At 43.2% G+C, this 15,608-nt stretch overlaps 2 protein-coding genes across 5 annotated transcripts in view; one reads left to right on the top strand and one right to left on the bottom strand.

Annotated features, from left to right (window-relative positions):
- The window catches only part of wake (wide awake), a 51,300-nt gene extending 38,975 nt beyond the window's left edge, over window positions 1–12,325 (top strand). For 2 of the 4 annotated variants that reach the window (XM_064697223.1, XM_064697225.1), the window contains exons 3-10: window positions 3,709–4,296; window positions 4,413–4,491; window positions 5,639–5,742; window positions 5,807–5,944; window positions 6,007–6,231; window positions 6,323–6,529; window positions 6,658–6,868; window positions 6,938–12,325. In XM_064697223.1, the coding sequence (XP_064553293.1) occupies window positions 3,954–4,296; window positions 4,413–4,491; window positions 5,639–5,742; window positions 5,807–5,944; window positions 6,007–6,231; window positions 6,323–6,529; window positions 6,658–6,868; window positions 6,938–9,419 (3,789 nt within the window). In that variant the 5' untranslated portion in view covers window positions 3,709–3,953 and the 3' untranslated portion in view covers window positions 9,420–12,325. Of the gene's footprint in view, window positions 1–145; window positions 810–3,708; window positions 4,297–4,412; window positions 4,492–5,638; window positions 5,743–5,806; window positions 5,945–6,006; window positions 6,232–6,322; window positions 6,530–6,657; window positions 6,869–6,937 lie in introns of those variants that run through there. The other 2 variants (XM_064697226.1, XM_064697222.1) reach the window with 2 other exon arrangements.
- A 1,962-nt stretch (window positions 12,326–14,287) lies between these two features.
- Gclm (Glutamate-cysteine ligase modifier subunit) lies at window positions 14,288–15,606 on the bottom strand. The gene has a single exon (XM_064696531.1). It carries the CDS (start codon window positions 15,450–15,452, stop codon window positions 14,559–14,561), a length of 894 nt encoding a protein of 297 aa, XP_064552601.1. The 5' UTR covers window positions 15,453–15,606; the 3' UTR covers window positions 14,288–14,558.
- Between the last annotated feature and the right edge of the window lie 2 nt (window positions 15,607–15,608).

Below are 15,608 nucleotides of genomic sequence, written 5' to 3' on the forward strand. Positions count from 1 at the left end.
AAACGAGACGCGTACTACGGAAAATCCTGCAATAAACGGAAGAAAAAAACAGAAAAAAGCGTGTCCTTCGCGAGCAGTTAAAATATGAAAAATTATAAGAACAAATAGAAAAAAGAAGGTTAACCAATACAGAAGATAACACCAAATGGAGCGACGCCGTGCGCTCAGTTCCTATGCCAAGCTCAAGGAGCAGCAGCAGGATAACAACGGAGAGCAGGAAGAGAAGGACGAGCTGCCGGCTTTGCATCGCTCGCACTCGGTGCGCTCCTCGTTGCGGCGCCTCAAGAGCAAGCTGCACAGCCCCGCCCTGTCGCTGCAGTCGCCTTTCAAGCTGCGTCCGCATTTGCATTCGCGCAGTCGCAGCAGCCGGACGCTGGACAAATCCAAGGCCGTGAAGGCGTTGCGTTTGTGGCATGAAATTGAAAAGGTTGCCGTGGTTACCAACAAAGTGAAGGGCGAGTTTGTGCCGCTCCAGAAGCAGACAATGCAACAGCAGCACGGCGAGGGGAAGGGGCAGCAGCAGCAACTGGAACTGGGCATTGAGCAGCTGATGTCCACGCTGCCCGTGGGTGTGGCACTGCCACGCAAAGCCTGCCAGCTGCTGCAAATACCTGAAAGCTTCTGTCGCATCGCACCAAAAGCCACACTCGACTCGGATCTGGAGCATAGTCGCCTGGGCAGCGAGTCGCCAAAGGCCAGCTGTGATCCCGTTCTGGCTGAGATTACGCGCCACGCCCCCCAGGGCATCTATGGAACAACACGCATGCGAACGGCCACCATCAGGAAACCGATGCCCTATTTAAACAGTCGTAGGTGTTCATTTTTGAGATATATTTGAGTGCTCAGCTATTATATAAACTGACTGATTGATTGATTGACCGATTGACTAATTGGTAATCTACGTACAGTTCAAACTTTGGGAGCTAGGCAGCTGAAATTCTTACTGTTATCTTTTGGTGTGTTATATTCGTGATCTAGAAAACTACACCGCTAGAAAACTACACACTATGCATGACAGTTGTAATGATTTTATAAGTGGAACGCCCAGTTGTGTTTATGTGATTTTTCTCCCGGATAAGCGTGTTTTTTTGATTACCCTATTTATTGCGCTCAACAGAAATCTAATGATTATCTGTTTGTGATTTTGATTTCGTTTCATATACCCTAAAATGAGTTCAGTGAACTCTTTGCCTGTTTTGAAATTGTTTGAAAGGTTTCTTAAGGGTTGTCTGGCATCAAAAGGCGCTAAAAACTGAACTGCAATTAAGTAGATTCGTTACATTTAATGAATAAAAGCAAAAGTTATTTCTTCTGTTTCATAATTTCTCCACTTGGCATATTCTAGATTTTGGAATTTATAATCTCAATGCGTTAATATGACATTGAATTATATATATTTTTACTTAATTGAAGCATTTCTTTGCTAGTTTACAAATATATTTTGGATGTTTAGGAATTTGTGTCACATACTTGAGTTAGGGACCGGATTTTTAAATAAATTCTATACTATTTTTTTTTTGTGTCGAAAATAAGACTAAATAAATTTCAGAGAAACTTATTCAACTCACACAAGATCTAGAAACATGAAGTCAATTAAACGAAAATAAGCTGTCAGCTTAGAAACTTACAACAATTATTTAATTACCATTTAATAATCTCCATTGCATACTTCTTGAATTGTAACCAAATTCCATTTAACAATCAAGTCTCAAATATCTCAACCGATTGAATTGAATATTGATTATGGCCACATATCATGGCTTGGGTTTTTCAAATTCAAATGGGTTAATCAATGCCATTAGGGCCAGCTGCGGCCAAGGACAGTGGCTCAATGAGTAAATGGCCAACATGGCACACAACTCCATTACAATTTCATAATTAAACATAACAGAAATGCTTGTGAGATTTTTGTTTGTTTTTTTTGGGCATGCTGCATAAATTGAAATTATTCGCACGTGTTGTCTGATGTTGCAGATGCCACCAGAGCAACAACGACAATAGCCACGCCTCGCAGAAGCTGCAGATGGGCAGCTGCCTGCGCTCCCCGGCGCACTTTATACGACAAAAATCATTTCACACGCTCAACGAGCTCTCAAAATTCTGCCAGCTGAAGACGCCAACAGTGACGGCGACAGCGACAGCGACGTTGACGTCAACGTCCACACTGCAGCCGCGCGGTCATTATGCCAATGATGGTAAGCGTGTAGCCCAGCGCACCACTCAACCACCCACATGTGGCTCAATTGAGACTGGCCGCCAAAACGCGCACAGCTAATTAATGGGTCAGCTTGAGGTGCGGGTTGTGGGGTACGGGTTGCGGGTTGCGGGTTGGTGCACAGCGGGGTTACAGTGGCAATAACACCATGCATAAGCATTTTTTCTACATACAAACCCAGCCGCATACTTTTCTGATTCTCTTTAACGCACTTATCCGAAAAAATAAGCTCAACAATTTTATTGAATAGCTTTTTATTATATTATAATGAAATATAAAAGCTTGGGCATTAAAATGCATCCAACAAACTAATTAAAACTTAAATTTTAATTAAATTTCAGCGAAAAAATATATTAAAAAATCTTTTCTATAATGCTTTCAACTGAAATAACATAAAAGGTTCAAACAGTTTAAAAATGTTTTCAAAAAGTTTAAAATGTGTAATTGCAATTTTTTTAAATAAACCTCTTTTTATAGTTTGCACAAGCGATTAAAAAAAATAATTCAATTACAATTTAAAACTTTTGTTTTTAAATAACACTTAATATCGCTTTGAAATATTAGCGTAACTTTTAAAGTTGTAACGTAAATTTAAAAATATTTAAAGGTTATTTAAAAAAACAAACTTAAACTTTGAACTGAACTGAATGGGTTTTTTATTCAAAATCCATTAAAAATATAAGTGTAATACCAAGCTATGCATTAAAAATTGAAAATGATTCTAGTACAATTAAAAAATTCTATTAAAATAAATTATTTAATTTCTTAAAGTCAAAAAATTTTTTAAATTAAACATTTGTATTAAATATTGTTTGTTTCATGAAAATATCAGATATTTGCCAGTGAAGAACTTCTTTTTATGGCTTTCGGTTTTAGGGCTGTGAATTGAATCAGAAAAGTAAACAGTTTATTCCGGACTAAATTTCATTTTAACTTTGGGACATTGCGTAATTAAAAGTTGTGGCTGGATGGTTGGTTGGGTGGTTATTGGTGGTTTGCTTGGGTGGGTTTTGCTATGCTATTTACGCTGCTGGGCTGCCACTGCGATCTAATCTAGCGCTGCTTTAGTGCATGCCACATAACACACACACACACTCACACTCACACACAATTGCATACACATGTAACACACTCACATGCACACACGCAGTGCTGCATTGTTGTGCATAATTAATAAAATTGGCTTTTGGTCATTCAACAAAACAAAAACAATTGCAAACAAAAGCGTCTGACGGGACACATTAGTGAATAATAATTAATTAATTGCAATTGCTGGCAATTAACGAGCATATCCCATATTTATATATACACATCTCTCGTTTACATCGGGCTCTAACTGGTTTATTTTCATTTGTGTATAGCATTTATGTATGCATAATTTATATTAAACATTTCATTTAATATTAATTTTAAATAATTGCATTTTTTGTTTAATTACAACTTATGATTTCTATCCCAAATCCAACACCCGCCAACTCCCCACCCGCAAACAGACAACATTTTGCCCGGTTCGTGTGAGGGCGAGCTCTTTGAGCCAGTTAAACTGCGCGTTAAGCATCAGCCGGAGGCGCTCGACTGTCAGGATAACAACAATCAGGACAACTATCCCACCTATTATACCGCTGCGCTGCTGTCGCCGCCAAGCAGCACCTTTCGCTGGTCGGAGCAGCTGACCCAGCATGCGGCTGTAGCCAAGCTGCGCACTGCCATTTCATGCCACGCCCAGGATCTGCGCGAAATGGAATTCCTGTTGCCACAGCAGCAGCAACAGCATCAGCAGCAGGCGCCGGCCGGCCCACAGCTACGCATCTCGCGCCACTCCCAGCCCAAAAATGCCAAGCTGCGCGACGAGCACGAGGATCGGATGCCCGAGCACGAACAGCTTCCAGGCACGGATGAGAACATCGCGGCCAATGTGCAACAGCAGCAGCAGCTTTCGGTGCATCGGTTTCCGGTGCAGCTGCGCAACAAAATCCCGGGCAATACGCCGCATCCGCGTGTCAGCAAAATGTCCAAAAAACAGCTAAAGCTTGCCCAGGCACAGCTGGACAAGCTGACCCAAAGCAATCTCCACTTGCACGGTAGGCACACGTCGTCGCGCTGCTTTCTGTTCGCCAATGTCTAAATTTCTAAATCCAATCACTTTTCGATTAAATTTGATGATAATAATCGTCTCTTCTCATTTCTTTATCCACAGGTCTCTTCTCCGCCGTGGAGCACGGACATCTGGATAAGGCTCGCACCATACTCGAATCCACCGACGTGGATGTCAATAGGTAAGTGCTAGTGAGCAGGTAAATGGGGTGAAGAGAGGAGTGTGAACCCTTTTGCATATTACCTTCTCTAAGAAGGGGAAGACTAAATTCCCATGAAATCCCTTTTCTAACAAGTACCGCAAACCTATCAAAATATAAAGGATATAAAGGTAATCTCCCTTTTTGCTAAGTGGCCTTCAAAGAGGACAAACAATGGCTAAGAGAGTCTCAAAGTTTCATATATCATAATTGTTACTAATAAATACATCAAAAAAAGCTTATACCCTATACCCATTAAAATGGGTATAATGATTTTGAGCAAACGAAAGTAGCTGGCAGAAGAAAGCATAGGAGTTAAGCATTTAAAATATAATTTGTTTTCGTATGTCATATGCAGAGATAGTTATCAGTTTTCAAACATCTTATTAGCGATAAATATTGATTTTAAAACAAATTTTTTAGGCTTAACTCGTAGATTTTAAAAGCTAGAGACACCAAATTCCGTATGCAAGTTCGAGTTATAAAGTGTGGAGCTTTGTGCTTTGGGTCATATACACATTTGAGTGCCATTTCTAAGCGCTTTAAATTTTATAAGGTTCGGACTGTGAAGTCCGAAGTTTTTCTAGGATGACTTTTTCCAAAGTGTGGACCAAAGGGAAGCAAAAGCACAGCACAAGAAGCACGACAGCTTGGCGCTGAGTCAGACACTCCCAACTAGAGCCTCCTTGTTTTCTTTCGGCATAGTTTGATAGTTTGTGCAGTTGGCTTAAAAGGCTTAGCCCATCATTCTTAAATCACAAGCATTTTAAATGCTGTCTTAAAAAGCAAAAGTGAAGAAAAAGAATAGGGACTAGTCAAATTAGACTAACCAATACATTTAGTCTAGGTCAAAAGAAACTGACCGATTCTTAATTTGTGCGTGCTATACAAGAGCCCACATATCAAACTGGTTTCTCTATCTTATATAGAATCTGAGATAAACAAGTCTTCCATCCATTGCACTGCAAGACTGACCTCTGATCTTCTAGGAACGGCTCTTAGAAGAAAGAGGGCTGCCTACTTGGGATAAAGGAAGATCCTTTGTACTTGAGTTATTCTCTCCCGTAGCAAATTTAAATATAAGATTATTTTTGATTCAGTATTCACACATTTTTTCACCGATCCACAGCATCAATTCGGATGGACTCTCAGCGCTGGATGTGGCCGTGCTGAGCAACAATCGCTCCATGACTAAAATGCTACTGCAGCATGGTGCCCTGGAGGGTAGTCAATGTATATGATTTGCCGAACCGTTCAAGGATGTTTTAACTAATTTTCAATCTATTGCCATTTGCAGTTTCCGTGGACAGCATTGGCACCAAGCTGAACGGCCTGCTCAAAGATGCCGAGTCACGCATACACGATCTCAGCGGACCGGAGGGGCTGTGTGCGCCCGTCTTTACATCGCGACCCTCCATATCCAGCATTATAATTGGTGAGAGAGCTCCTCAATGCCAATTAAAGCGCATTCCTTATAAGTTTCCATTTGGATTTCAGGCAATACGGGCTCCTCGGTCACCGGCTGCACGGGCAACGAGGTAGACAAACAGATTGGCATTTGGGAGCGACGTGTCAAGGGGCTGCGCCGTATGCTTCTTGGCTGGGACCAGGCGCGACCCCCAGATGCACCCGCCTCCGTTGTAGTCGATGTAACCGGCGACAATTCCATCAGCTTGCAAATACTCGAGCCCTTTGAGGGCGCCATCGGCACCAAATTCAAAGGTAAAGCCACCCAACCCAGTGCTGCGGTCAGCCGCAGTTCTGCGGTCGCCAGAGATTTGATTTGTTGTTGACATTTCTCCATTTACCGCAGTTCAATGGTCAACTCGCGCCGACTTCAACAATGTGGTCGGCGAGCGGGAACTGCTCGAGTGGATTAGTTTTCATGGCACCATGGGCGCCCAGTGCCACATAGCTGGCCTTACCCAGGGCCGCCGCTACTTCCTGCGCGCCGCCTGCGGCAATGTCAAGGGTTGGGGCGCCTATCGCAATTCGGTGCCGGCCAGCGTTGTACCCTCAAGTGAGTAGCCGTGGAGGGGGCAGCCTTTGACCCATTCACAGTAATTGGAATGGCTGCTGACAAGGCTAGACTTTATAGACAAAGCAAATTTATTTTATTTCGTGACCTATCCTCTGGTTTCCCTACAGCCTGGCGTGACTTGGATAATCGGGAGGATCGTTTCTATGGCCGCCAATGCATATTGGACAATCTCTTTACGGCCGTACGTTTGGCTCGACCCGCAGATGTTTCAGAGCTAACGCTAGATCCGTGCAGCGTGCAGCGGCGCAATCCTAAGAAAAAGACGACCATCAAGCAGCTTTTCTCGGTCACCTCCAAGTTCCAGAAGACGCTGCGACGGTAAGACTAAACAGAGATATGCATAACCTGTTTAGAAATTAATCCATTTCTATTCCATGGTCTAAACAGCGGCATCTACTTCTCGTGCATTGTGCACTGCGATGACAAGGTGCTGGTCACCAGCGAGGACTTTCCGCCTGTCATTGAGATCGATGAATCATATCCGAGTGCATTGCACATGGACTACTATTGGCTAATGAAGGTCGCCTGCACTTGGGAAGATGTGAAATCGTTGCGCACGGACATGGAACGGAATCTGACCTCGCCGGTACACTTTCGCACCAAACTGCTGTCGGCCGTCTGCCAGATGCAGTCGGCGCTGGGCATCAACGATCTTGGCCAGCTGTATTATAAACCACTCCGGGATGCACAGGGCACCGTGGTGCTCACCTGCATTCAGTCGGTGAAGAGCCAGAAGGCTGTCTCCATCATCAACTCACGCTGGCTGCCGGTCAGCAAGCTCCAGAAGAAGTTGGGTGCCCTGCACGAGGATTACACCATCAACGAGCTGCTCATCTCGAGCATTGGCGAACAGCTGCACTATCAGCAGGCAGCGCTCCAGCGTCTAGAGCCGGGTCTCTATTTGGGCTATCTGAAGATGCAGTGCTCCATGGATCAGATACAGGTGGTCGTGCCGGTAAAGACACCCAACGTGCTACCCCACTGTAAGGTGCGCGAGAATAGCCACATTACGGCCGAGGAGTGGCAGGTGCTGCACCGCACCGAGAACAATCCGCTGCGCCTGCCGCTCGACTTCAGTACACCAGGCGATGGCAATGGCAACAGTCCGGCAACCGAGGTGCAGCGCCTCTTCCTACACGATCTCAGCAATGCGATGCACAAGCTGTTGGCCAGCATGAGCATTAAGGCAACGGATGCGGCCACGCATCGCCTCTACGATGTGGAGGTCATAGAGCATAGTCGCGATATTAGCTTCCTAATTGTGTGCCCCTCGGTGGAGTCATCCTGTGCCGTGCCCGGCCAGTCCGAGCTGCTGCTGCAGCGCGACGATCTGGTCAGCCTGAGCATACAGGCCTTCGAGATGATCCATCTGCGCACCTATCAGCCGGCCATTGTGCAGAAATATGCACGACTCTCCTGCATCCTTGAACTGGACACGGCGCTGGCCACGCACTCGCATCGCGAGGCCTTCTCTAGCAGCGAACTGCAAGCGGCCAAGGAGCGTCTGGCCACGCTGCAGGAGCTGAGCGCCAATCTGACGCTGGTGTGGAAGAGCGTTCGCTGGCTAATGGATGTGGTGGCCTATGCGCGCAATAAGCATGCCCAGCCGGCGCTGGCCATGCGCGAGATACTCGACTTTTCCCAGCTACGACACGAGGAAGGCGAGGGCAAGCAGCTGCTGCAGCTACCGCTGCGCGAGACCAGGTTCAGCAAGACGGGTCGCGGCAGCTGGCCGGGTCCGGGTGCCAATGAGGATTGTAACAGGCAGAACAAGCCGGAGCATTCCAAATCTGAAACGAATCTGGGTCAGAGCGCCCAAACGTCTACGTCAGCGCAAGCCACACTTCAAGACGAACACGACAAACAGCCGCAGCAGCAACAACAACAACAACAGCAGCAGCAGCTGCTCCAGGTGACGGGCAGTGAGTACGCCGCCTCCACTTGCTCGGATGTCTCGCTGCGCAAGAACAGCGGCGACTCCGTGAGCTCCGCCTACACTGCGCGCAGCTTTTACTCCGCTGCAGACTCGGCCTCCGATGGCAGCAGCAGCGTCTTTGCGCTGCCGCCCTCCCGCTCCGATGACACGCTGGCAGATGCACTGCGTCATTCTCAGGCAGCAGCCGCCGCGCAGCGCAAACGCACCAGCTCCAACATTGGGCCCATTTCCACGCCGCTCATCACCGTGCACAGCTCCAGCTCGGCTCCTTATCTGGCCGGCTCCAGTGTCTCGTTGCGCACGGGCAGCGGTGCCTTCGCCACGGATCTGGAGCACAAGCCGCTGAAGCCTGCCGCGGAGTACAGGGTGAAGGCTGCCTCCAGTGCCAATTTGCGCGAGGGCGGACTTTATTTGAAGAGCTCACTCTCGGCACTGCAGCCGGAGCTGAGGCCGCTGGGCAGTAGCGAAGAGCCCGTGGCCAGCACCTCGAAGGCCTCCTCCACCAAGAGCCTGGCGCACCACAGCAGCGAGGAGGACACGGCCAGCTGTTCCAGCCTCAATGCCGAGCAGAGCTCGACGGGCGCAGGCATCATTCAGGTCTACACCGCCTACAACACGGGCCTGGCCAGCGGCACCAGTCTCAAGCTCCACGTGACGCCCAAGACAACCGCCCGCGAGGTCATCAACCTGGTCGTCAAACAGCTCAACATGGCCGCCGTGCTGAAGGGCAGCAAGGGACCCATCTATAGCGCCGACATGCTGGACAACTTTTGCCTCGTCGCCGTGATTGGCGCCCGGGAGCGTTGTCTGCGCGACGACTTCAAGCCGCTCCAGCTGCAGAGTCCCTGGAAGAAGGGCCGCCTCTATGTGCGGCAGAAGCACGAGCTGCTGGCGGCTATTGAGCATTCCAATCGCAAATCCCATTTGATTTAAGTGCTGCTGAAACAGCTCGATTATGCTGAAGTGCACAGCTAGCAGGGCCGCAAGCGAAGTTTCAACTCGGGTTTCCAATTCGGTTTCTTATGAGCAGCACAAGGAACAAACGAAATCATGTCGAATTCCGTATTATGCCGATTTGTAACGAATATAAAAAGACATTTCCTGAATATGTATTCAACAGCCAAGTCCTTCTGTCCATCTTTTAGTTTAAAGGAATCAAATTACAATATTCTATAGCTGCCATACGAATGGTCTATATAAATCTATTTTGAAATATTAGGTTTTATTCGTACATAATTCTGAAGCACAACCTTTCAAAACACATTCATATGCTTGCATAATTTGTTAAAGAACGAGCAAATATCAATTCCAAAACTTCTGAATATCTGAAAAAGTCATAAAAATTTACTAATAGATATTCCACTTCCCATTTCCCCACATCCCAAAAGAGATTTTTTCTTCAAAAAGGTGTAAAGCATGTCAGAAGAGAAGCTAGAGCTTGAATCTTTATAAAGGTTCCACGCTGTAGAAAACCAGGTTCACAAAACGAACCGAAAAGCTGTGAACTGGAACAACCGACGATTTGATTTAGAACGTGCAGCCCTGATAGCTTTGAAATACTCTAGCAATCAAAATTGTACCCTACACAACACACACACGTGACGCACACACACTTAATTATTATTGTTGGCTTCTTGATTTGGTTTTTGCTTTTTGGGGGGCTCCACTGTGCCCAGCCAAGTTTGACGACCAAATTCCCAAATTAGACTGAATTACTTACATATGTATGTATGTTGAAAGAGGACAAAAGATGAAGTTATATATGAAATTGTAATGAAATGGTATTATATTTTAAATAGTTTTATACACCCAGACACACACAAACACACACCATGCGCATACATATGTATATACGGCACATAAATTAATTGTTGCTAGTTGTTTTAGAAGCTTGTTTAAGCGTAAGTGCAACAAATTACACCAATATTATAATGCATATAGATTATATATACATATACATCTATATCTATGTTTTACATAATTATGTGTATTTTATTGTAACATATACTATATTATATATGTATTTTTGTAGTTTAGCAAACAAAATGTTTTGATTGTATTTTTGTGGCAATTTTTTAGGCGCACGCATTTTTTAATATGTAAAAATCTGAATGTTGAAACGAACAAGAAAATTAGTTTAAAAATTATATTAAAATGTCAAAAAATATAAATGTATACATTTTAAGTGAAAACTCTCTTGATGTATGTGTATTGTATGTGTTCTCTATAATTACAATTAACAATTCCAATCGGATTATACAAAATACTTAAGCATAGTTTCTAGATTTTACAGCTGGCAAATAGAAAGCGAAATATTTTTTAAAAATATATTGGCATTAACTAAATGTTGAAGATATGTAACAAAAAAGAAAAAAAAACGAAAAAGAAAAAGAAAAGAAAAGCAACTGAACAAAACACAGATATTGAAATTGCATTGTTGTATTTATTAAATGTAGTTTATGGCGCGAATACCCTGTAAAAACGGGTGTGCAGCTTAAAGTTGTTTGCAACTAGTCCAGAAATGTTTTGTGTTTAGCTAAGTACTCGGTTCTTGTTCTAGTAAGTTCTGCATGCCCCCTAGCTATACGGCCGAAATCAGCATTATTCAACTACAGTAAGCATCCCATATGGCAGATAAAGTACTTTGTGTGAATTTCAAATAAGTGCGCTAACTAAATATGCAAAGTGTTAAATGTCTATAACTATAGTTATATACATAGTTATACTCCGTAATTCTAAATGTGTATGTGTAAATTAGCTGAGAGTTCTTCAGATCTATGTGTTTACTGTAAGCTAATCCTCTTCAAGTTTCTACCCTACCCTATTCAAAATCTTGCAGCTAGAGGATTCCCGTACCATAAAACAAACAGCAGATGGCAAAAATTAAGTGAATTTATTATAAACCAAGAGTCCATTATATTAAATTATGAATAATTTAAGATGAGACTACGATACGACCAACACAGCAAATGTATTGTGTACAAAAGTTTTGTAAATATTTATTCAACATTTTTTGATAAAGTTTTTTATCCTGGATTAACCAGTCCCAAGGCACGAGGAACAGCAACGAACCTAACTAGGAATTAGCTTAAGCTACGATCCCAATCCCGATCCCCAAAAACAGAGCTCAGTTCGGATCTGACATAAATTATCTAAAACAACGAATTCATTCGCATTGAATTGTGTTAGTTAAATTAGTTGTATTTGTTATTTAGTGCGAAGAATTTAACAAATTGTCAAAAAAAAAAAACAAGAAAAACCGCCGTCCGTTCCCCAAAGAGATTGTTTACAAAGTATTATTATTATTTTTCCATTCGCAATATGATGAGAAATATAGTTTATGACGCAATCTAATTGTAACTTATTAATTAAGGTGTTAGAGGTCGAATACAAGTATACTCTATGGCACACATACATACATATATATATACACACAGTACATCATTATAATGTATGATAAATGTTTATTAGAATAGCTGAAATGTCTTTAGACTTCAAGAGGCGCATAGTGCAAATGCATAAGTTGGCAAAAGTTCTTATCAAATGTAACTCCATAAGTGAACTGCATGTTATTCAACAAAACAAAAAAACAAATCCTTAAGGATTCCGTGTGTATTTTTGGTGTCTGTTAACTATGTACAACTAAAATGAAGAAACAGCCATTATAAATAATATTTAAAAACTGTACGAAAGAAACATAAAAGATGATATACTTGAGAGATATGTATATTAAATATCGCTAACGAAATATGAGTACAGAAGAACAACATGATGAAGATTACTTATTCAATTAATTTAAATAAAGACTTAACAAATGTTATGGTGTCATTTCCAATGTACATTAATCTGTCTTATGGCTGGAATCCCGAAGAAAACAATTGTTGCTAGTTCGGGTAACGGTTCGGGACAATGCATCGTCCTGGGGCTCTGTTCGTTTACCAGATTTTTCACATGCGGAAACCACAACTTTTGACAACGCTAGTGGGGACCAATATTTATATATACGAAGGGAAATGGTTTACACATTTAAATTACATTATTTAAAAATTAAAAAAAATATTGTTTTAACTAAATCATTCCTTTAATTAAGGTTTTGCAGATTCAGTTCATTGTCCAATTGGTACCTGTTCGATTGATCATTAACTGAACGGTATTTTATTTTTAAATGCAACTGTAAAATTGCGACTTGGGCTGAGAATTAGCTAACTTCCAATATAAGCATAGTTAGTTAGTCATATATCCATCTTATAATCACACCAGCAAATGCACATGTGACTTTTATTCGATGTCGAAGTCATGAATAATTTAAAAATATTTTGTTTGCAATGATTGCATTAGTACGGGCATATTAAGTATACGGTCAGTGAGTCGTCGTTGCATTTGTTACAGTTGATTCCAAATAAAATTCGCTTTAAAATTTCAACATTTTCTATCATAGTCGTACGAACTGATTACCTTCCAGGCGGTTCCATTATATCACAATTTAGCTGATTTATGTCGAAACGTGTTGCAGACAATATTGCAGCCTTAATACCCTATCGCACAAGTCGTTTTATCTGATAATTTCCCTGGGAACTTTATCACTTGTCATCGTGCGTCACTTGTCGTACGCCCGTGACGAAATTAGCCGAAACGCTTTCCAGGCCCTTCGCCTGGAACCCCACAACGCCCACACACACGCACGAAGATCGCTAGCTAAATACTCGTCTGACTCACTCTCTCGCTATATAGCTAACTCGCTTACACTTTAGGGCTAGAAACGCAAGTCATGACGACTTCACAGTCGCTGTGGGCAGCGGCAGCAGCAATTTTTCGATTTTTGTTTTGTTTTTAGACATTTGCTGTTGTTGTTGTCGTGGGATTTTTATTACAAATATGCATGTACATATATATATATATACAAATGCATGTATGTAGCATTCTATATGCATACATACATAATATTCAATTGTTTATGTGTATTTTTCTGGAAAATAATTAATTTAATTTCACCACAAAAGTGGACACACTATGCATGGGCAAGCCTATGGTGCATTGGACCGATGACGACACTGCTTAATTAGAAACTCATATACATACATATTTGTATGCATACATACATAGTATGTACATTTCCATACATAGTTAGCGGCAAGGCCGCTGTCTATTGGCCAGCCAGAACGACTCAAAACGTGCGCTACACTCTAGTTGGGACTGTATATAACGGCTATAAAGTTCAAGTGCTTACTGATTAGGATTCCAATATATTGTTAAAGTTATTATTATAAGTTTCTGCCATTGTTTATTTTTATTTTTTTAGGCTCTTGTGGCACTTGAATTGTCGCCCGGTGGCACTTGTGCGACTTCCTATCTGATAGCATCTCAGCGGCAATATATTTAAAATGCCTTTACGGCAGTTCTAATCCCGACGGCCGATTACATAGGTGTTTATAAATAAAAAATAACGGCAAGCAGCGCAGCCACGTGATTTGTGCGGGGCCTAAGGCCAGACACAAACCCAGACAAGAGTCAGATGCGGAAAGGGTCAAATGAAGCGATGTACCTAACAGCTCGCATTACGAGACGCTGTCCCTCAGTGATTACGATAACGATTAACGATAACGACTGTTTGTTATTTAAGCGGATATATCTATGTATGTACATATATTTCCACACAGTATATGTTTATATGGTATTATAATTACATACCTATACTTGATTTTGCAAGCCCGCAAACCGGTTACCAATAACACTCACTGGATTGTGTATTGGGCCAGAAAAAAATTTTACAAATATTTGTTAGATGAAAAACAAAACGGTAATTTAGTGGTTTCAGTAACTGTTTATATTCAAAGAGAAAAAAATCAGAAAAACTGTTCACAATCAAATCGTTTGAAGCGCGCACTCAGTCGAATGGCTCTCCCTATTCTGTTCTCATCTCGATCTTGGGTTTTGTATAACAAACAATAAGTACAGTACTACATGTATACATACATATACATATACATACATACACACTATATATATATATATATATATATATATATATACTATATCAAAAATTCAGCTTAGCTTTGAACAATGCCGCAAAACTCAATTATTGGCGCCCGGCTGAGAGGCGCCCACAATGTAGCCCTTGGCCGTGAGTACGCCGCGACAGCGCACATGCACCTGGTAACGCAGAGACCAATCAATCGAGTAGCCGGGTGCTAGGCAAGAGAACTGCTCCTCGGGCAGCAGCAGCTCGGGATCACTGTGTGTGTTGAGCACCAGCTCATGATCGCGACAGAATTCCTGGAGTTCGGCGGGCACCACGCAGCAAGCGGCCAGATTCACCTGTGCTATGGTGGGCGCCACTTTGGCCGATTGGTATAACTCTGCCAGTGCGAGTGCATCGAGATCGGCAATGCCCAGCTGTTTGATTTGTTGCTTGTCCGCATACTGCTCGAGGGCCTTGTAAAGTAGCTTCAGTTCGGCTATGCCCTGGGCGCCGTTGCGTGCACTCCAGCTGTTGGCCGCATCGTTGACGCTGCTGTCGCTGCCCTCGGAGCAGGGGCTCTTTACCGACGCAGATGTTGCTGTTGTGGCCACAGTTGTTGCGCTGGCAACGGCCGACACATTGGGATGGTAGGCCAGCACCACATTGTCCACATGCGTCACATTGAGTATGTTGAGTAGTGCCTCGACTGCCTGATTAATGCACTCCGTGGAGTTTTTGTTGAGGAATATCTTTGCACCGATGCTAATCTCATTGCGTCCATTCTCCGTCAGTTTGCTGTTCAGCTCCTGTGTGGCACAGAGCACGCGGCCATGCAGCTTGTCGATCTCAACCACCACGCTGCTCTCCGACTTGGGGTCATTGTGCAGCGTGATTTTCAGGCCGTCGTATAGCTCCTCGTTGGATTTGCGCTGTCCCAGCTCGTTGTTGATGATGTTGCCCGTGCTAATGACCACATTCTGATAGTTTCTCGTTATTGTTGGTATCATTTTGCTGTTGCTATTTCTGCTGCTCACAATTTTTCTGCTTAGAATCCCGTTGTTGATAAGTGACGACTACTTCGTTAGGCTGACAATCGCACTCGTCCGTCTGTGTTGCTATTTTGCTTCGAGAGCCGTGCGCAACGGCACTTAAATACACTTTGC

The sequence above is a fragment of the Drosophila montana genome, unplaced genomic scaffold, assembly GCF_035044405.1.
Source record: "Drosophila montana isolate Dmon_TW-CO22-7 unplaced genomic scaffold, ASM3504440v1 contig_3848_1, whole genome shotgun sequence".
In the NCBI taxonomy this organism is placed as follows: Eukaryota; Metazoa; Arthropoda; class Insecta; order Diptera; family Drosophilidae; genus Drosophila; species Drosophila montana.

Coding starts and splice junctions, on each gene's coding strand:
- Gclm (XM_064696531.1), bottom strand. CDS start 15,452: ATGATACCAACAATAACGAGAAACTATCAGAATGTGGTCATTAGCACG.